This window comes from Bombina bombina, chromosome 4 (assembly GCF_027579735.1).
Source record: "Bombina bombina isolate aBomBom1 chromosome 4, aBomBom1.pri, whole genome shotgun sequence".
In the NCBI taxonomy this organism is placed as follows: domain Eukaryota; kingdom Metazoa; phylum Chordata; class Amphibia; order Anura; family Bombinatoridae; genus Bombina; species Bombina bombina.
Genome location: NC_069502.1, coordinates 151,116,059 through 151,132,798, shown reverse-complemented (window position 1 = coordinate 151,132,798; position 16,740 = coordinate 151,116,059). Strand labels below are relative to the sequence as shown.

General features: G+C 42.4%; 1 protein-coding gene across 2 annotated transcripts in view; it reads right to left on the bottom strand.

Moving 5' to 3' along the window:
• CYRIA (CYFIP related Rac1 interactor A) overlaps positions 1-16,740 on the bottom strand; it is a 369,452-nt gene that overhangs the window by 84,326 nt on the left and 268,386 nt on the right. For both annotated transcript variants that reach the window (XM_053709661.1, XM_053709660.1), the window contains exon 9: positions 10,990-11,069. In XM_053709661.1, coding sequence (XP_053565636.1) covers positions 10,990-11,069 — 80 coding nt within the window. The remainder of the gene's footprint in view (positions 1-10,989; positions 11,070-16,740) is intronic.

The following is a 16,740-nucleotide window of genomic DNA, read 5'->3' as shown; positions in this document are numbered from 1 at the left end:
AATAATCTCCTTCAAACCAGGCCCGAATAGGGTCTGCCCCTTGAAGGGAAGTTAAGTAGCTTATTTATTAAAGTCACGACAGCTGACCATGATATAAGCCATAGCGCTCTGCGCGCCAGTATAGTAAAAAACAGAATTCTTAGCCGTTAGTCTAGTCAAATGAACAAGGCATCAGAAAACAAAGGAATTGGCTAGCATAAGCTTGTCAAATATATTCATCCAATGGAGTCGCTTAACTGTAAAGCCTCATCAAGAGACTCAACCCAGAACGCAGCAGCAGCAGTGACAGAAGCAATGTATGCAAGGGGCTGCAGGATAAAACCCTGTTGAATAAACATTTTTTATCCATTGGATCTAAAAAGCACAACTGTCCTCGTCAGAGGTAGTGGTACGCTTAGCTAGAGTAGAAACTCTTCTCTCCACCTTAGGAACTGTCTGCCAGAAGTCCCGTGTGGTGGTAACTATTAGAAAACATTCTTCTAAAAAATAGGAGGGGAAGAGAACGGCACACCTGGTCTATCCCATTCCTTATTAAAAAATTTTTTTTAGTAAACCTCTTTAGGTATTGGAAAAACATCAGTACACACCGGCACTGCATATTATTTATCCAGTCTACACAATTTCTCTGGCCCTGCGATTGTACACATTCATTCAGAGCAGCCAAAGCCTCCCTGAGCAACAAGTGGAGGTTCTCAAGCATAAATTTTAAATGTAGAAATATCAGAATCAGGTTAAATCATCTTCCCTGAGTCAAAAAAAAAAAATCACCCACAGACTAAGCATATTGTGAGGTAGTATCATACATGGTTCTTAAAGCGTCTGTATGCTCTGTATCTACCCCCAGAGCTAACTGCTTTCCTTTAATTTCAGGAAGTCTGACTAATACTGCTGCCAGAATATTATTCACCACCTTTGCCATGTCTTGTAAAATAAACGCTATGGGCGCCCTTGATGTACTTGGCGCCATTTGAGCGTGAGTCCCTGAAGCGGGAGTCGAAGGGTCTGACACGTGGGGAGAGTTAGTCGGCATAACTTTCCCCTCGACAGAATCCCCTGGTAAAGAAACGCTATGGGTGCCCTTGATGTACTTGGCGCCATTTGAGCGTGAGTCCCTAAAGCGGGAGTCAAAAGGTCTGACACGTGGGGAGAGTTAGTCGGCATAACTACCCCCACGACATCAATGATCTTTATTGTTTAACATGAAATCAGTACATCTGGTACACATTCTAAGATGGGGTTCCACCATGGCTTTAAAACATAATGAACACAGAGCTTCCTCTATGTCAGACATGTTAGAACAGACTAATGATGAGACTAGTAAGCTTGGAAAACACTTTAAATCAAGTTAACAAGCAAATATATAAAACGTTACTGTGCCTTTAAGAGAAACAAATTTTGCCAAAATTTGAAATAACAGTGAAAAAAGGCAGTTAAACTAACAAAATTTTTACAGTGTATGTAACAAGTTAGCAGAGCATTGCACCCACTTGCAAATGGATGATTAACCCCTTAATACAAAAAACAGATTAACAAAACGAAAAATATGTTTTAAACAGTCATAACAGCTCCTACTTTTGAAGCCCTTTTGAGCCCTTCAGAGATGTCCTATAGCATGCAGGGGACTGCTGAGGGAAGCTGAATGTCACTGTTTGTAATTTTAACTGCACCAACTGTAACTTTTATACTATAACAGTGGAAAGCCTCAGGAAACTGTTTCTATGCAAAATTTAAGCCAGCCATGTGGAAAAAACTTAGGCCCCAATAAGTTTTATCACCAAACATATGTTAAAAAACGATTAAACATGCCAGCAAACGTTTTAAAACACATTTTTACAAGAGTATGTATCTCTATTAATAAGCCTGATACCAGTCGCTATCGCTGCATTTAAGGCTTTACTTACATTACTTCGGTATCAGCAGTATTTTCTTAGTCAATTCCATTCCTAGAAAAATATTTTACTGCACATACCTTATCTGCAGGAAAACCTGCACGCCATTCCCCCTCTGAAGTACCTCACTCCTCAGAATGTGTGAGAACAGCAAATGGATCTTAGTTACGTCTGCTAAGATCATAGAAAAACGCAGGCAGATTCTTCTTCCAAATACTGCCTGAGATAAACAGCACACTCCGGTGCCATTTAAAAATAACAAACTTTTGATTGAAGAATAAACTAAGTAGAAAGCACCACAGACTCTCACAACCTCCTATCTATGTTGAGGCTTGCAAGAGAATGACTGAATATGGCAGTTAGGGGAGGAGCTATATAGCAGCTTTGCTGTGGGTGGACTCTTGCAGCTTCCTGTTGGGAAGGAGAATATATTCCATAAGTAATGGATGATCCGTGGACTGGATACACTTAACAAGAGAAATAACAATTTTTTCAAACCGGACAGTTTAAAATGTTGCATCGTTTTATTTTAAAGCAATCGGGAAATTAATAAGCTGCTGAAATAGAAAATTCAGCCTTTCAGTTTAAACTTGTATTGTTTTATCAAGTAAATAAGTGTCAGAAAATAAAGCATAATAAAAACATTTTAACCTTTCTTTTAAAAAAAGTTTAAATGTTAGTCTTACACATGCTACAGTGCCTGCTTCATGCCTCAGTGTAACCCATACAACAGGATTATCTATGTCCCAATAAAAAAGCAGTGTCTTAATTTGTTAAGTGCATGGTCTCCCCAACTGGAAGAAAAAGCATTTACCTGGTTCTGACACTTCTTCACAGAGACCTTTGAAAAAACAAATTATGCTTACCTGATAATTTCCTTTTCTGCCGTTGGAAAGAGTTCACAGCTGCATTCATTATTTTTGGGAAATAAGAGCCTGGCCACCAGGAGAAGGCAAAGACACCCCAGCCAAAGGTTTAAACACTTCTCCCACTCCCCTCATCCCCCAGTCATTCTGCAGAGGAACAAGGAACAGTATAAGAAATATCAGGGTGAAAAAAGGTGCCAGAAGAATAAAAAAAGACGCCCCACGTAGAAAAAGGGTGGGGAGCTGTGGACTCTTTACAATGGAAGAAAAGGAAATTATCAGATAAGCATAATTTATGTTTTTCTTCCTAATTGTAAAGAGTCCACAGCTGCATTCATTACTTTTGGGAAAACAATACCCAAGCTTAGGAGGACACTGCATGCCAAAACGGGAGGGTACAATAGGCGGCCCATTCTGAGGGCACCAAGCCGGAAACCACTACCCAACAAAAAAACCTCTTTGTCCGAAGCCAAGAAAACTTTGAAAAAGGCCCCAAGGGCACTGACCCGCATATAGTCCACAAGCCTAGCTAGAGACCGCAAAATCAGACTCAACTGAGCCAACAGTCCCTCAGGAGACACAGTCACCCAACAGGCGGTCCCTCGCCAAGGGATAAGGCAAAGAAGAACCGAAGGGGAACCAAAAAGGTCACCACAAAATCCATAAAAAAAACAACCCAATAGCGAGCCCAGCTCACAAAGACCCAAATGGGTCCCGACAGACAAGCAGGAACCAGAGGTTTAGGACCGGGCCTCGAGACAGAGAAACACTCAGGGACAGTCACACATGCAGTGAACTGTACAGCCCAAGGTGAAACACCCGGGACAACAGGAGCAGGGAAGGGAAGGCACCACCCTGCCCTCGAACTCTATTCAATTTAGGAAATAAAGGTTCTTCAGGCAATATGACATCTGGAACCTCTGAATTCGCCAAAAAACAGAATTTATGTTTACCTGATAAATTACTTTCTCCAACGGTGTGTCCGGTCCACGGCGTCATCCTTACTTGTGGGATATTCTCTTCCCCAACAGGAAATGGCAAAGAGCCCAGCAAAGCTGGTCACATGATCCCTCCTAGGCTCCACCTTCCCCAGTCATTCGACCGACGTAAAGGAGGAATATTTGCATAGGAGAAATCATATGATACCGTGGTGACTGTAGTTAAAGAAAATAAATCATCAGACCTGATTAAAAAACCAGGGCGGGCCGTGGACCGGACACACCGTTGGAGAAAGTAATTTATCAGGTAAACATAAATTCTGTTTTCTCCAACATAGGTGTGTCCGGTCCACGGCGTCATCCTTACTTGTGGGAACCAATACCAAAGCTTTAGGACACGGATGATGGGAGGGAGCAAATCAGGTCACCTAGATGGAAGGCACCACGGTTTGCAAAACCTTTCTCCCAAAAATAGCCTCAGAAGAAGCAAAAGTATCAAATTTGTAAAAGTTGGTAAAAGTGTGCAGTGAAGACCAAGTCGCTGCCTTACATATCTGATCAACAGAAGCCTCGTTCTTAAAGGCCCATGTGGAAGCCACGGCCCTAGTGGAATGAGCTGTGATTCTTTCAGGAGGCTGCCGTCCGGCAGTCTCATAAGCCAATCTGATGATGCTTTTAAGCCAAAAAGATAGAGAGGTAGAAGTTGCTTTTTGACCTCTCCTTTTACCAGAATAAACAACAAACAAGGAAGATGTTTGTCTGAAATCCTTTGTAGCATCTAAATAGAATTTTAGAGCACGGACAACGTCCAAATTGTGTAACAAACGTTCCTTCTATGAAACTGGATTCGGACACAAAGAAGGTACAACTATCTCCTGGTTAATATTTTTGTTGGAAACAACCTTCGGAAGAAAACCAGGCTCAGTACGTAAAACCACCTTATCTGCATGGACCAGATAGGGCGGAGAACACTGCAGAGCAGATAACTCAGAAACTCTTCTAGCGGAAGAAATTGCAACCTAAAACAAAACTTTCCAAGATAATAACTTAATATCTACGGAATGTAAGGGTTCAAACGGAACCCCTTGAAGAACTGAAAGAACTAGAGTAAGACTCCAGGGAAGAGTCAAAGGTCTGTAAACAGGCTTGATTCTAACCAGAGCCTGAACAAACGCTTAAACGTCTGGCACAGCTGCCAGCCTTTTGTGAAGTAAAACAGATAAAGCAGAGATCTGTCCCTTCAGAGAACTCGCAGAAAATCCTTTCTCCAAACCTTCTTGTAGAAAGGAAAGAATCTTAGGAATTTTTATCTTGTTCCATGGGAATCCTTTAGATTCACACCAACAGATATATTTTTTCCATATATTATTGTAAATTTTTCTAGTTACAGGCTTTCTAGCCTGAATAAGAGTATCTATTACAGAATCTGAAAACCCACGCTTTGATAAAATCAAGCGATCAAACTCCAAGCAGTCAGTTGGAGGAAAACCAGATTCGGATGTTCGAATGGACCCTGAATAAGAAGGTCCTGTCTCAAAGGTAGCTTCCATGGTGGAGCCGATGACACATTCACCAGGTCTGCATACCAAGTCCTGCGTGGCCACACAGGAACTATCAAGGTCACCGAAGCCCTCTCCAGATTGATCCTGGCTACCAGCCTGGGAATGAGAGGAAACGGTGGGAATACATAAGCTAGGTTGAAGATCCAAGGTGCTACTATTGTATCCAATAGAGTCGCCTTGGGATCCCTGGATTTGGACCCGTAACAAGGGACCATGAAGTTCTGACGAGAGGCCATCAGAACCATGTCTGGAATGCCCCATAATTGAGTTATTTGGGCAAAGATTTCCAGATGGAGTTCCCACTCCCCCGGATGCTCCTCCATCGCCAGGGAACTCCTTGTTACCCCCTGATGGTTGATATATGTAACAGTCGTCATGATGTCTGATTGAAACCTTATGAATTTGGCCTTTGCTAGTCGAGGCCAAGCCTTGAGAGCATTGAATATCGCTCTCAGTTCCATTATGTTTATCGGGAGAAGAGAGTCTTCCCGAAACCATAGACCCTGAGTTTTCAGGGGTTCCCAGACTGCGCCCCAGCCCACCAGACTGGCGTTGGTCGTGACAATGACCTACTCTGGTCTGCGGAAGCTCATTCCCTGTGACAGGTTGTCCAGGGTCAGCCACCAACGGAGTGAATCTCTGGTTATTTGATCTACTTGTATCGTCGGAGACAAGTCTGTATAATCCCCATTCCACTGTCTGAGCATGCACAGGTGCAATGGTCTTAGATGAATTCGTGCAAAAGGAACTATGTCCATTGCCGCAACCATCAAACCTATTACTTCCATGGACTGCGCTATGGAAGGAAGAAGAACAGAATGAAGTACCTGACAAGAGCTTAGAAGTTTTGATTTTCTGTCCTCTGTCAGAAAAACCTTCATTTCTAAGGAAACTATTATTGTTCCCAAGAAGGGAACTCTTGTTGACGGGGACAGAGAACTTTTTTCTATGTTCACTTTCCACCCGTGAGATCTGAGAAAGGCTAGGACAATGTCCGTATGAGCCCTTGCTTTTGACAGAGACGACACTTGAATCAGGATGTCGTCCAAGTAAGGTACTACTGCAATGCCCCTTGGTCTTAGCACCGCTAGAAGGGACCCTAGTACCCTTGTGAAAATCCTTGGAGCAGTGGCTAATCCGAATGGAAGTGCCACAGGTAATGCTTGTCCAGAAAGGCGAACCTCAGGAACCGAAAATGTTCCTTGTGGATAGGAATACGTAGGTACGCATCCTTTAAGTCCACCGAATGGTTTCCATTTTGAATGATGAAACCCTTAGAAACTTGTTTAGAATCTTGAGATCTAAAATAGGTCTGAATGTTCCCTCTTTTTTGGGAATTATGAACAGGTTGGAGTAAAAACCCATCCCTTGTTCTCCTAATGGAACAGGATGAATCACTCCCATGCTTAACAGGTCTTCTACACAGTGTAAGAATGTCTGTTCGAAGATAATTGAGACCCGTGGAACCTTCCCCTTGGGGGTAGTTCCCTGAATTCCAGGAGATAACCTTGAGAAACTATTTCTAGCGCCCAAGGATCCTGAACATCTCTTGCCCCAGCCTGAGCAAAGAGAGAAAGTCTGCCCCCCACCAGATCCTTCCCAGATCGGGGGCCAACACTTCATGCTGTTTTGGTAGCAGTGGCAGGTGACTTGGCCTGCTTACCCTTGTTCCAGCCTTGCATCGGCCTCCAGGCTGGCTTGGTTTGAGAAGTATTACCCTCTTGCTTAGAGGGTGTAGAATTTGAGGCTGGTCCGTTTCTGCGAAAGGGACGAAAATTTGGCTTCTTTTTAGCCTTAAAAGACCTATCCAGAGGAAGGGCGTGGCCCTTTCCCCCAGTGATGTCTGAAATAATCTCTTTCAAGTCAGGGCCAAACAGTGTTTTACCCTTGAAAGGGATGTTAAGCAAAAGCGCTCTGCGCGCCACGATAGCAAACCCTGAATTATTCGCCGCTAATCTAGCTAATTGCAAAGCGGCATCTAAAATAAAAAAGAGTTAGCCAATTTAAGAGCTTGAACTCTGTCCAAAACCTCCTCGTACGAAGATTCTTTATTGAGCGACTTTTCTAGTTCTTCGAACCAGAAACACGCAGCTGTAGTGACAGGAACAATGCATGAAATTGGTTGTAGAAGGTAACCTTGCTGAACAAACATCTTTTTAAGCAAACCCTCTAACCTTTAATCCATAGGATCTTGAAAGCACAACTATCTTCTATAGGAATAGAAGTGCGTTTGTTTAGAGTAGAAACCGCCCCCTCGACCTTGGGGACTGTATGCTATAAGTCCTTTCTGGGGTCGACTATAGGAACTAATTTCTTAAATATAGGGGGAGGACAAAAGGTATGCCGGGCCTTTCCCACTCCTTATTTACTATGTCCGCCATCCGCTTGGGTATAGGAAAAACATCGGGGGGCACCGGAACCTCTAGGAACTTGTCCATCTTACCTAATTTCTCTGGAATGACCAAATTGTCACAATCATCCAGAGTAGATATGTCAACAAAGCACAAAAAACGTTTTACAATAAAACCGTTACTGTCCCTTTAAATTTCAAACTGAACACACTTTATTACTGAATATGTGAAAAAGTATGAAGGAATTGTTCAAATTTCACCAAAATTTCACCACAGTAACTTAAAGCCTTAAAAGTATTGCACACCAAATTTGAAAGCTTTAACCCAAAAAATAACGGAACCAGAGCCGTTTTTACATTTAACCCCTATACAGTCCCAGGTATCTGCTTTGCTGAGACCCAACCAAGCCCAGAGGGGAATACGATACCAAATGATGCCTTCTATAAGCTTTTTCAGTGGTTCTTAGCTCCTCACACATGCATCTGCATGCCATGCTTTCCAAAAACAACTGCGCATTAGAGGCGCGAAAATGAGGCTCTGTCTATGACTAGAAAAGGCCCCCAGTGAAAAAGGTGTCCAATACAGTGCCTGCCGTTTTTATTAAAACAATCCCCAAGATTTAACAACTATTAAAAGTAATAATCTGCCAAATATACTTAGTAAAGTAATCATTTTAGCCCAGAAAAATGTCTACCAGTTTTTTAAGCCGTAATGAAGCCCTTTATTCTTTTAAAAAAACTTAAGAAAATGGCTTACCGGTTCCCATAGGGAAAATGACAGCTTCCAGCATTACCGAGTCTTGTTAGAAATGTGTCATACCTCAAGCAGCAAAAGTCTGCTCACTGTTTCCCCCAACTGAAGTTAATTCCTCTCAACAGTCCTGTGTGGAAACAGCCATCGATTTTAGTAACGGTTGCTAAAATCATTTTCCTCTTACAAACAGAAATCTTCATCTCTTTCCTGTTTCAGAGTAAATAGTACATACCAGCACTATTTTAAAATAAACTCTTGATTGAAGAATAAAAACTACATTTAAACACCAAAAAACTCTAAGCCATCTCCGTGGAGATGTTGCCTGTACAACGGCAAAGAGAATGACTGGGGAAGGCGGAGCCTAGGAGGGATCATGTGACCAGCTTTGCTGGGCTCTTTGCCATTTCCTGTTGGGGAAGAGAATATCCCACAAGTAAGGATGACGCCGTGGACCGGACACACCTATGTTGGAGAAACTTCCTTTAGAAGAAGCGCAAATTTGTAAAACTAAAGTCTGGTTCCTCCAGCTGGAGGTTGAGAGGTAGCAGTCTGCGAAACTCGTCAGCGTCAATTACTGTAGGAGCTGTTAATATGAGTCGGAATGGTGTCGCAAAAAAGAGAACTCTCCCTGCATCTCCGGACTCTAACTTTCACCCAGGACCTTACTGAGAAACTTATAGGGCTACTTAAAACTGCTGTCCCATTGCGAAGAGTAGTACCCTCCATAAGAGAAAAATTCTGACACTTCTCTGCCAACCTCCTGGGACGAAAGGCAAAGAATGACTGGGGGATGAGGGAAGTGGGAGAAGTATTTAAGCCTTTGGCTGGGGTGTCTTTGCCTACTCCTGGTGGACAGGTTCTTATTTCCCAAAAGTAATGAATGCAGCTGTGGACTCTTTCCAATTAGGAAGAAAAGAAAGAACAGAATAGCCAACTCTGGCTTTCTAAACTAGGGCAGCAATTGTTAGGAAAACGCAGTAAGTACCTGTTTACAAGTTCCTAACTGCTTTAAAGCCACCACTACCTGACTGCAAGGAATGACATGGACTACAGCTATACCCAAAAACTTGCTTGTAAATTAAATCAAAATTTTTCTTCAGACCCCTAAACTTCACCTCCTCCATGCACCGAATGCAAAGAGAATGATTGAGGGTTGTGGGTAAGGGAGTGACACTTAGCAGTTTAACTGTGGTGCTCTTTGCCTCTCCTGCTTGCCAGGAGTGATATTCCCAACAGTAATTACTCAAACAGTGGACTCACCATATCTTAGGAAAGAAATTAGCATCTGTAAAATTCTTCTGAAATTAACAATCCAACTAAGTATATCTAAAGAATACCTAAATATACAAGTTTAAAGTGATGGAAAATTCTAGCGTTTCAAAAACGCTAGCATTTTCCATTACTAAGATAAAAGCCACCTTCATTCATCTGTTTAAAAAAAATGGGTGAAAAGGTGCATTTATTTCGCTTCACTGCTAAGTGTAGAAGTCTTGCTGCCTCACGGCAGTGCTCATCTTTTCAATGTGGTGACAGTTTCACCTCTTAGCCAATAGCCCTGCATGTCTACAGCATAATGCCGATCAGCCCGCATAGCTATTGGCTAAGAGGTGGAAACCTCACACCTCAATGAAATGAGCAGTGCCGTGGGCCGTCAGAGCTGCTTAGCAAAGCAGTGAAGCTGCGGCCAAATAAAAAGGTACCTGTTTAATCTTTTCTTTTTTTAAAGCTGATGAATGAATGTGGCCTTTATTTTAAGTGACGGCAAATCCTAGTGTTTACCATTACTTTAACCTACATTTAAAATTAATTTTTATATTGATGTTTTGCACCTTTGTATTTTTCCGTTTTATGTAAATTCACAAAGTAAGATGCAAAGCTTAACCACACACATTGTAAGTCAACGAAATCAGGTCATTTAGTCTCAAGGAATTTAAAAACAGTTTTAAATCAGCTTAAAAGTAAATTTTCACGAATTAAAGCCCTGTTTATAAAAATACTATTAAAAACAGGGGCAATTTCATATATGAAAGTTTACATAGCAGGCGTTTTTTTAAAATTCTTACCTTTTATTCTTTTCAAGCTTGAAACACCGGAGAAGCGATTCCCCCGCCCCCAGGTCATCTCTTCTTTTGTCAGAAACGACAAATCCAGCTTCCTCCAATCACGGCGTGGCCTCAGGCAATGTTTGCTCTGGGGGAGCCTATATTGGAGGAAGCCGGAATTGTCATTTCTGGCGTGATAAGAGAGGACCTGGGGGTGGGGGAATCGCTGCTCTGGTGTTCCAAGCCTGAAAGGAATAAAAGGTAAGTATTTTTTTAAAAAACGGCTGCTATGTAAACTTCCATGAATGAAAGTACCCCGGTTTTTAATAGTATTTTTAAAAACAGGGCTTTCATTCGTGAACATTTACATAAAATAAAGTGCATTCCCTGGGTTTCTTGCTGCAAGCTTTACAATGGTCTTATTTTCTAAGATGAAAAAATAAAAAGCCAATAAAAGACTACATAAAATAATCTAGAAATACAATTTAGATTATTAGTAATAATGGTAAGGCTCAAACACTTGAGATGTACATAAAGCATTAATGATACATTCTAGAAAAAAGTGATTACCAAAGTGCAGTTACTTACGGTGTTTCCAGCATGACTTTACATACACTGGCCATTGTGCTTAAGCAATCTGTTGTATTTTCAATTGGTAAAGTTTTGTTCTAGAAGGGAAAAAAAAAATCTTACTTTAATATTTATCTTTGGTTTTATTTATTACATATCTACAGGAAATTTATGGAAGGAGTATAGCCCAGCCTCCAAACAGGAACCGATTTCCACAGGATCCAAACGGCACACATTCTCCTGACTTATTTCCCCCCCCCCTAGCATGTGGAAGGATATGTAAGGGTCATTCTTTTGCAACGCACTTATTACACAAATGCTTGTTAGTAACTGCACAGAGAGGTACAATACCTCTCAGGATACAAAAAGCACTGCCTCCAGAGTAGATCATGCAGAAAGGTTAAACACATAGTTACTAACAAGACTTTCTGTACTAATATGTTCTACAAATAGTAGCACTGGAACATATAAAGGGGACTTTCATTAAGTATAAAATACTTAAAGCTGAAAGCTCCTTTGTTTCAAGCTTTTGCCGCACTGAGCTGCTTAGGCAGCCCACAACAGAACGCTATCTGCTGTGAAGTGATGTGTGTGGCGCCGGATTTCCCAGACAGCTATTTGCTAAGAGGTGGAAACATACCCTCCCAGCAAAACAGCGATCTGCCGTGGGCTGCCTGAGCAGCTCAGTGTGGCGAACGCTTCATGAATATACTTCATGAATGGAAGCCCCCTTTATTTGTTCCAATGGTCAATCCTAGCGTTTCAGAAATGCTAGGATTGACAATCACTTTAAAAGGTGCCAGATGCTAATGCTCCACCTCTTCATACTTAGGGCCTCATGTAGGGCGGACAACGTTCTCGACTTGGGAACCTGTCCACTGGCTTTGCAGGGAATGGGCAGTGGATACTGTACGTCTGCTGCCTGTATGTGCACAAGCTCTTGCTTTGTGAAGCACAGCCGCTGCTCACTAGCAACCAATCGCGTGAGACCAGGGCCTGTGAATCACTACAAGTTAACTTTTAATATATTTTTTGTAACTTAACAGTGTAAAAAGTTAAGATTTAAAGCTCACACACTGTTTTATGCAAGCTAACCCCAAACAAATTGTAAAAAACAAAATGTATGCTTACCTGATAAATTTATTTCCGGATATGAAGAGTCCACAACTTCATTCCAATTACTAGTGGGAATATCACTCCTGGCCAGCAGGAGGCGGCGGCAAAGAGCACCACAGCAAAGCTGTTAAGTGTCACTACCCTACTCATAATCCCCAGTCATTCGACCTAAGGGAAATGGAAAAGGAATAACACAAAAGTCTAGAGGGGTGCCTGAGGTTTGGTCAAAAATAACCGTCTTAATAAAGGGTGGGGTCGTGGACTCTCCATATCAGGAAAGAAAGAAATTTGATCAGGTAAGCATACATTTTGTTTTCTTTCCTAAGATATGGAGGGTCCACAACGTCATTCAATTACTAGTGGGAACCAATACCCACAGAGGACACAGAATGAACAGAGGGAGAACAAGACAGGCAGACCTAAACAGAAGGCACCACCGCTTGAAGAACCTTTCTCCCAAAAGAGGCCTCAGCCGAGGCAAAAGTATCAAAATTTGTAAAATTTGAAAAAAGTATGCAGAGAGGACCAAGTTGCAGCCTTGCAAATCTGTTCCACAGAAGCTTAATTTTTGAAAGCCCAAGAAGAGGAGACAGCCCTAGTGGAATGAGTCTTAATTCTAAGCAGTCTCATAAGCAAAACAAATACTAATTCTCAACCACAGGGAAAGAGAAGTAGCAGTACCCTTTTGACCTTTACGCTTTCCTGAGAAACAAACAAACAGGGCAGAAGACTGGCGAAAATCCTTAGTCGCCTGTAGGTAGAATTTTAGAGAATGCACAACATCCAAGTTGTGCAACAGACGTTCTTTATGAGAAGCAGGATTGGGACAAAGAGAAGGATTAATATTTCTATCCAAAACCACTTTAGGAAGAAACCTCAATTTAGTATGAAGAACCGCCCTATCCGCATAAAAAATAAGGTAAGGCGATTGACACTGCAAAGGCGAGCGTTTTAAAACTCTCCGAGCAGAAGAGATAGCAATAAGAAACAAAACCTTCCAAGATAGCAACTTAATATAGGAATGCATCGGCTCAAAAGGAGCCTGCTGCAAAACTTTACAAGATTAACGCTCCAAGGAGGAGCAACAGGTTTAAACACAGGCCTGATTCTGACCAGGGCCTGACAAAAAGATTAAACATCTGGCACATCTGACAGACGCTTGTGTAACAAAATAGATAATGCAGAAATCTGACCTTTCAGAGAACTGACTGACAAGCCTTTCTCCAGACCTTCCTGGAGAAATAGAAAATTCTAGGAAGTAAAATTCTCGAGTAACAGGCTTGCGAGCCTGGATCATGGTCTCAATGACGACTCAGAAAATCCACGCTTAGACAGAACTAAGAGTTTTGGATGGAGGAATGAACCCCGAGTTAGAAGGTCCTTCCTAAGAGGAAACCTCCAAGGTGGCCAAGATGACATCTTCACTAGCTCTGCATACCAGATCCTGTGAGGCCATGCAGGAGCTATTAGAATTACCAATGCTCTCTCCTGTTTGATACGAGCAATAACTCACAGAGGAAACAGGTATGCTAGACCGAAATCCCAAGTGGCCTGAGGATCTCTTGATCTTGAACCGTACCTTGGAAGCTTGCCATTCTGCCGAGACGCCATCAGATCCAACCCCGACACCCCCCATTTGAGGGTTAACCTGGAGAACACCTCTGAATGGAGAGCCCACTCCCCAGGATGAAATGTCTGTCTGCTCAGGAAATCTGCTTCTAAGTTGTCTACTCCAGGAATGTGGATGGCAGATAAACAATTGTGAGCTTCCACCCACTGAATAATGTGTGCCATCTCCTTCATGGCTAAGGATCTCAGAGTTCCTCCCTGGTAGTTGATGTAAGCCACTGAGGTGATGTTGTCCGACTGAAACCTGATAAACCGGGCTAAGGACAATTGAGGCCAAGCTATCAGAGAATTGTAAATTGTTCTCAATTCCAAGATGTTTATGGGGAGAGCAGACTCCTCCCGAGTCCATAGTCCCTGCGCCTTTAACGTGTCCCAGACTGCTCCCCAGCCTAGCAGGCTGGCATCCGTGGTCACAATCACTCAGGAAGGTCTCCGGAAGCATGTGCCCTGAGACAGATGGTCCTGAAAAAGCCACCACAGGAGAGAGTCTCTTGTCGACTGGTCTATACTCTAAGACCGATCCAAATCCGTTCCATTGTCTGAGCATGCATAATTGCAGAGCTCTCAAATGGAATCGAGCAAAGGGAATAATGTCCATAGAAGCAACCATCAGACCAATTCTCTCCATACATTGAGCCACTGATGGCTGAACAGTAGACTGTAGAGAAAGGTAAGAGGAGAGAATTCTGGATTTTCTGACCTCCGTCAGAAAGATTTTCATTGATAGGGAATCTATTATGGTCCCTAAGAAAACCACTCTTGTAGCTGGAACATGGGAACTATTTTCGAGGTTCACTTTCCTACCGTTTGAACATAGAAAAGACAACAAGATCTCTGTATGAGAGTTTGCTTGTTGAAAAGATGGCGCCTGAACCAATATGTCGTCCAGGAATGGTGCCACTGCAATTCCCTGAGACCTGATCACTGCCAAGAGAGCCCCCAGAACCCTTTGATAAAATTCTGGGAGCTGTGGCAAGGCCAAATGGAAGAGCCACAAACTGAAATTGTTTGTCTAGAAAGGCGAATATCAGGAATTTGTGATGATCCCTGTGGATGGGAACATGAAGTTACGGGTCCTTCAGGTCTATGATCGCCATGAAATGACCGTCTTGGACCAAAGGAAAAATGTAACAAATTGTTTCCATTTTGAAGGACGGTAGCCTGAGAAACTTGTTGAGGCACTTTAGGTCTAAAATGGGTCAAAAAGTTCCCTCTTTTTTGGGAACCACAAACAGATTTTAATAGAATCTTAGACCCTGTTCCCTTACTGGAACAATCACTCCCAGGGAGGAAAGCTCCTGAACGCAGTACTAAAATGCCTCTCTTTTTACCTGGTCTGCAGATAATCTTGAGAGGTGAAATTTGCCCCTGGGAGGGAAAGTTTTGAATTCTATTTTGTAACCCTGAGATACTATGTCCACAGCCAAAGGATCTGGGACATCTCGTCTCCACGCTTGACAAAACAGGGAAAGTCTGCGCCCCACTTGATCCGATCCCGGCCCCGGGGTCGACCCTTCATGCTGACAGACTCAGCTGAGGGTTTCTTTGATTGCTTCCCCTTATTCCAAGACTGATTGAGCTTCCAAGAAGACTTGGACTGCTCCTGCTTGGAAGAGGGAGAGGAAGACTTTTGACCTTTGAAGTTATGAAACAAATGAAAAACAGAAATTTATCAGGTAAGTATAAATTCTTTCTCTTATGGTGTATCCAGTCCACGGATTCATCCTTACTTGTGGGATATTCTCAATCCCTACAGGAAGTGGCAAAGAGAGCACACAGCAGAGCTGTCCATATAGCTCCCCTCAGGCTCCGCCACCGCAGTCATTCGACCGACGGTTAGGAGAAAAAGGAGAACCATAGTGTGCAGTGGTGACTGTAGTTTTACAAAAAATAAATTTGAACCTGACTTAATTGCCAGGGCGGGCCGTGGACTGGATACACCGTAAGAGAAAGAAATTTATCAGGTAAGTATAAATTCTGTTTTCTCTTACATTGGTGTATCCAGTCCACGGATTCATCCTTACTTGTGGGAACCAATACCAAAGCTTTAGGACACGGATGAAGGGAGGGAACAAGTCAGGTAACCTAAACGGAAGGCACCACTACTTGCAAAACCTTTCTCCCAAAAAAATAGCCTCCGAAGAAGCAAAAGTATCAAATTTGTAAAATTTGGCAAAAGTATGCAGTGAAGACCAAGTCGCTGCTTTACAAATCTGTTCAACAGAAGCCTCATTCTTGAAAGCCCATGTGGAAGCCACAGCTCTGGTGGAAAGAGCTGTAATTCGTTCAGGAAGCTGCTGTCCAGAAGTCTTGTGAGTCAATCGGATAATGCTTTTCAGCCAAAAGCAAAGAGAGGAAGCAATAGCTTTTTGACCTCTCCTCTTACCAGAATAGACAACAAACAAGGATGATGTGTGTCTGAAATCTTTAGTTGCTTTTAAATAGAATTTTAAATCACGAACCACATCAAGATTGTGTAACAGCCGTTCCCCATCAAGATTGTGTAACAGCCGTTCCTTTTTAGAAACTGAATTAGGACACAGAGAAGGAACAATGATTTCCTGGTTAATATTCTTATTAGAAACCACTTTCGGAAGGAAACCAGGTTTTGTACGCAAAACAACCTTATCTGCATGAAACACCAGATAGGGTGAATTACACTGCAAAGCAGACAATTCTGTAACTTTCCAAGATAATCACTTAATATCTATGGAATATAAAGGTTCAAACGGAACCCCTTGAAGGACAGAAAGAACTAAATTTAGACTCCATGGAGGAGCCACAGGTTTATAGACAGGCTTGATTCTGACTAAAGCCTTGAACGTCTGGTACTTCCGCCAGACGCCTGTGAAACAGAATAGATAGAGCAGATATCTGTCCCTCTAAGGAACTAGCTGACAATCCTTTCTCCAATCCTTCTTCGAGAAATGACAAAATCCTAGGAATCCTAATCTTACTCCACGAGTAACCCTTGGATTCACACCAACAAAGATATTTCCGTCATATCTTATAGTAAATGTTCCT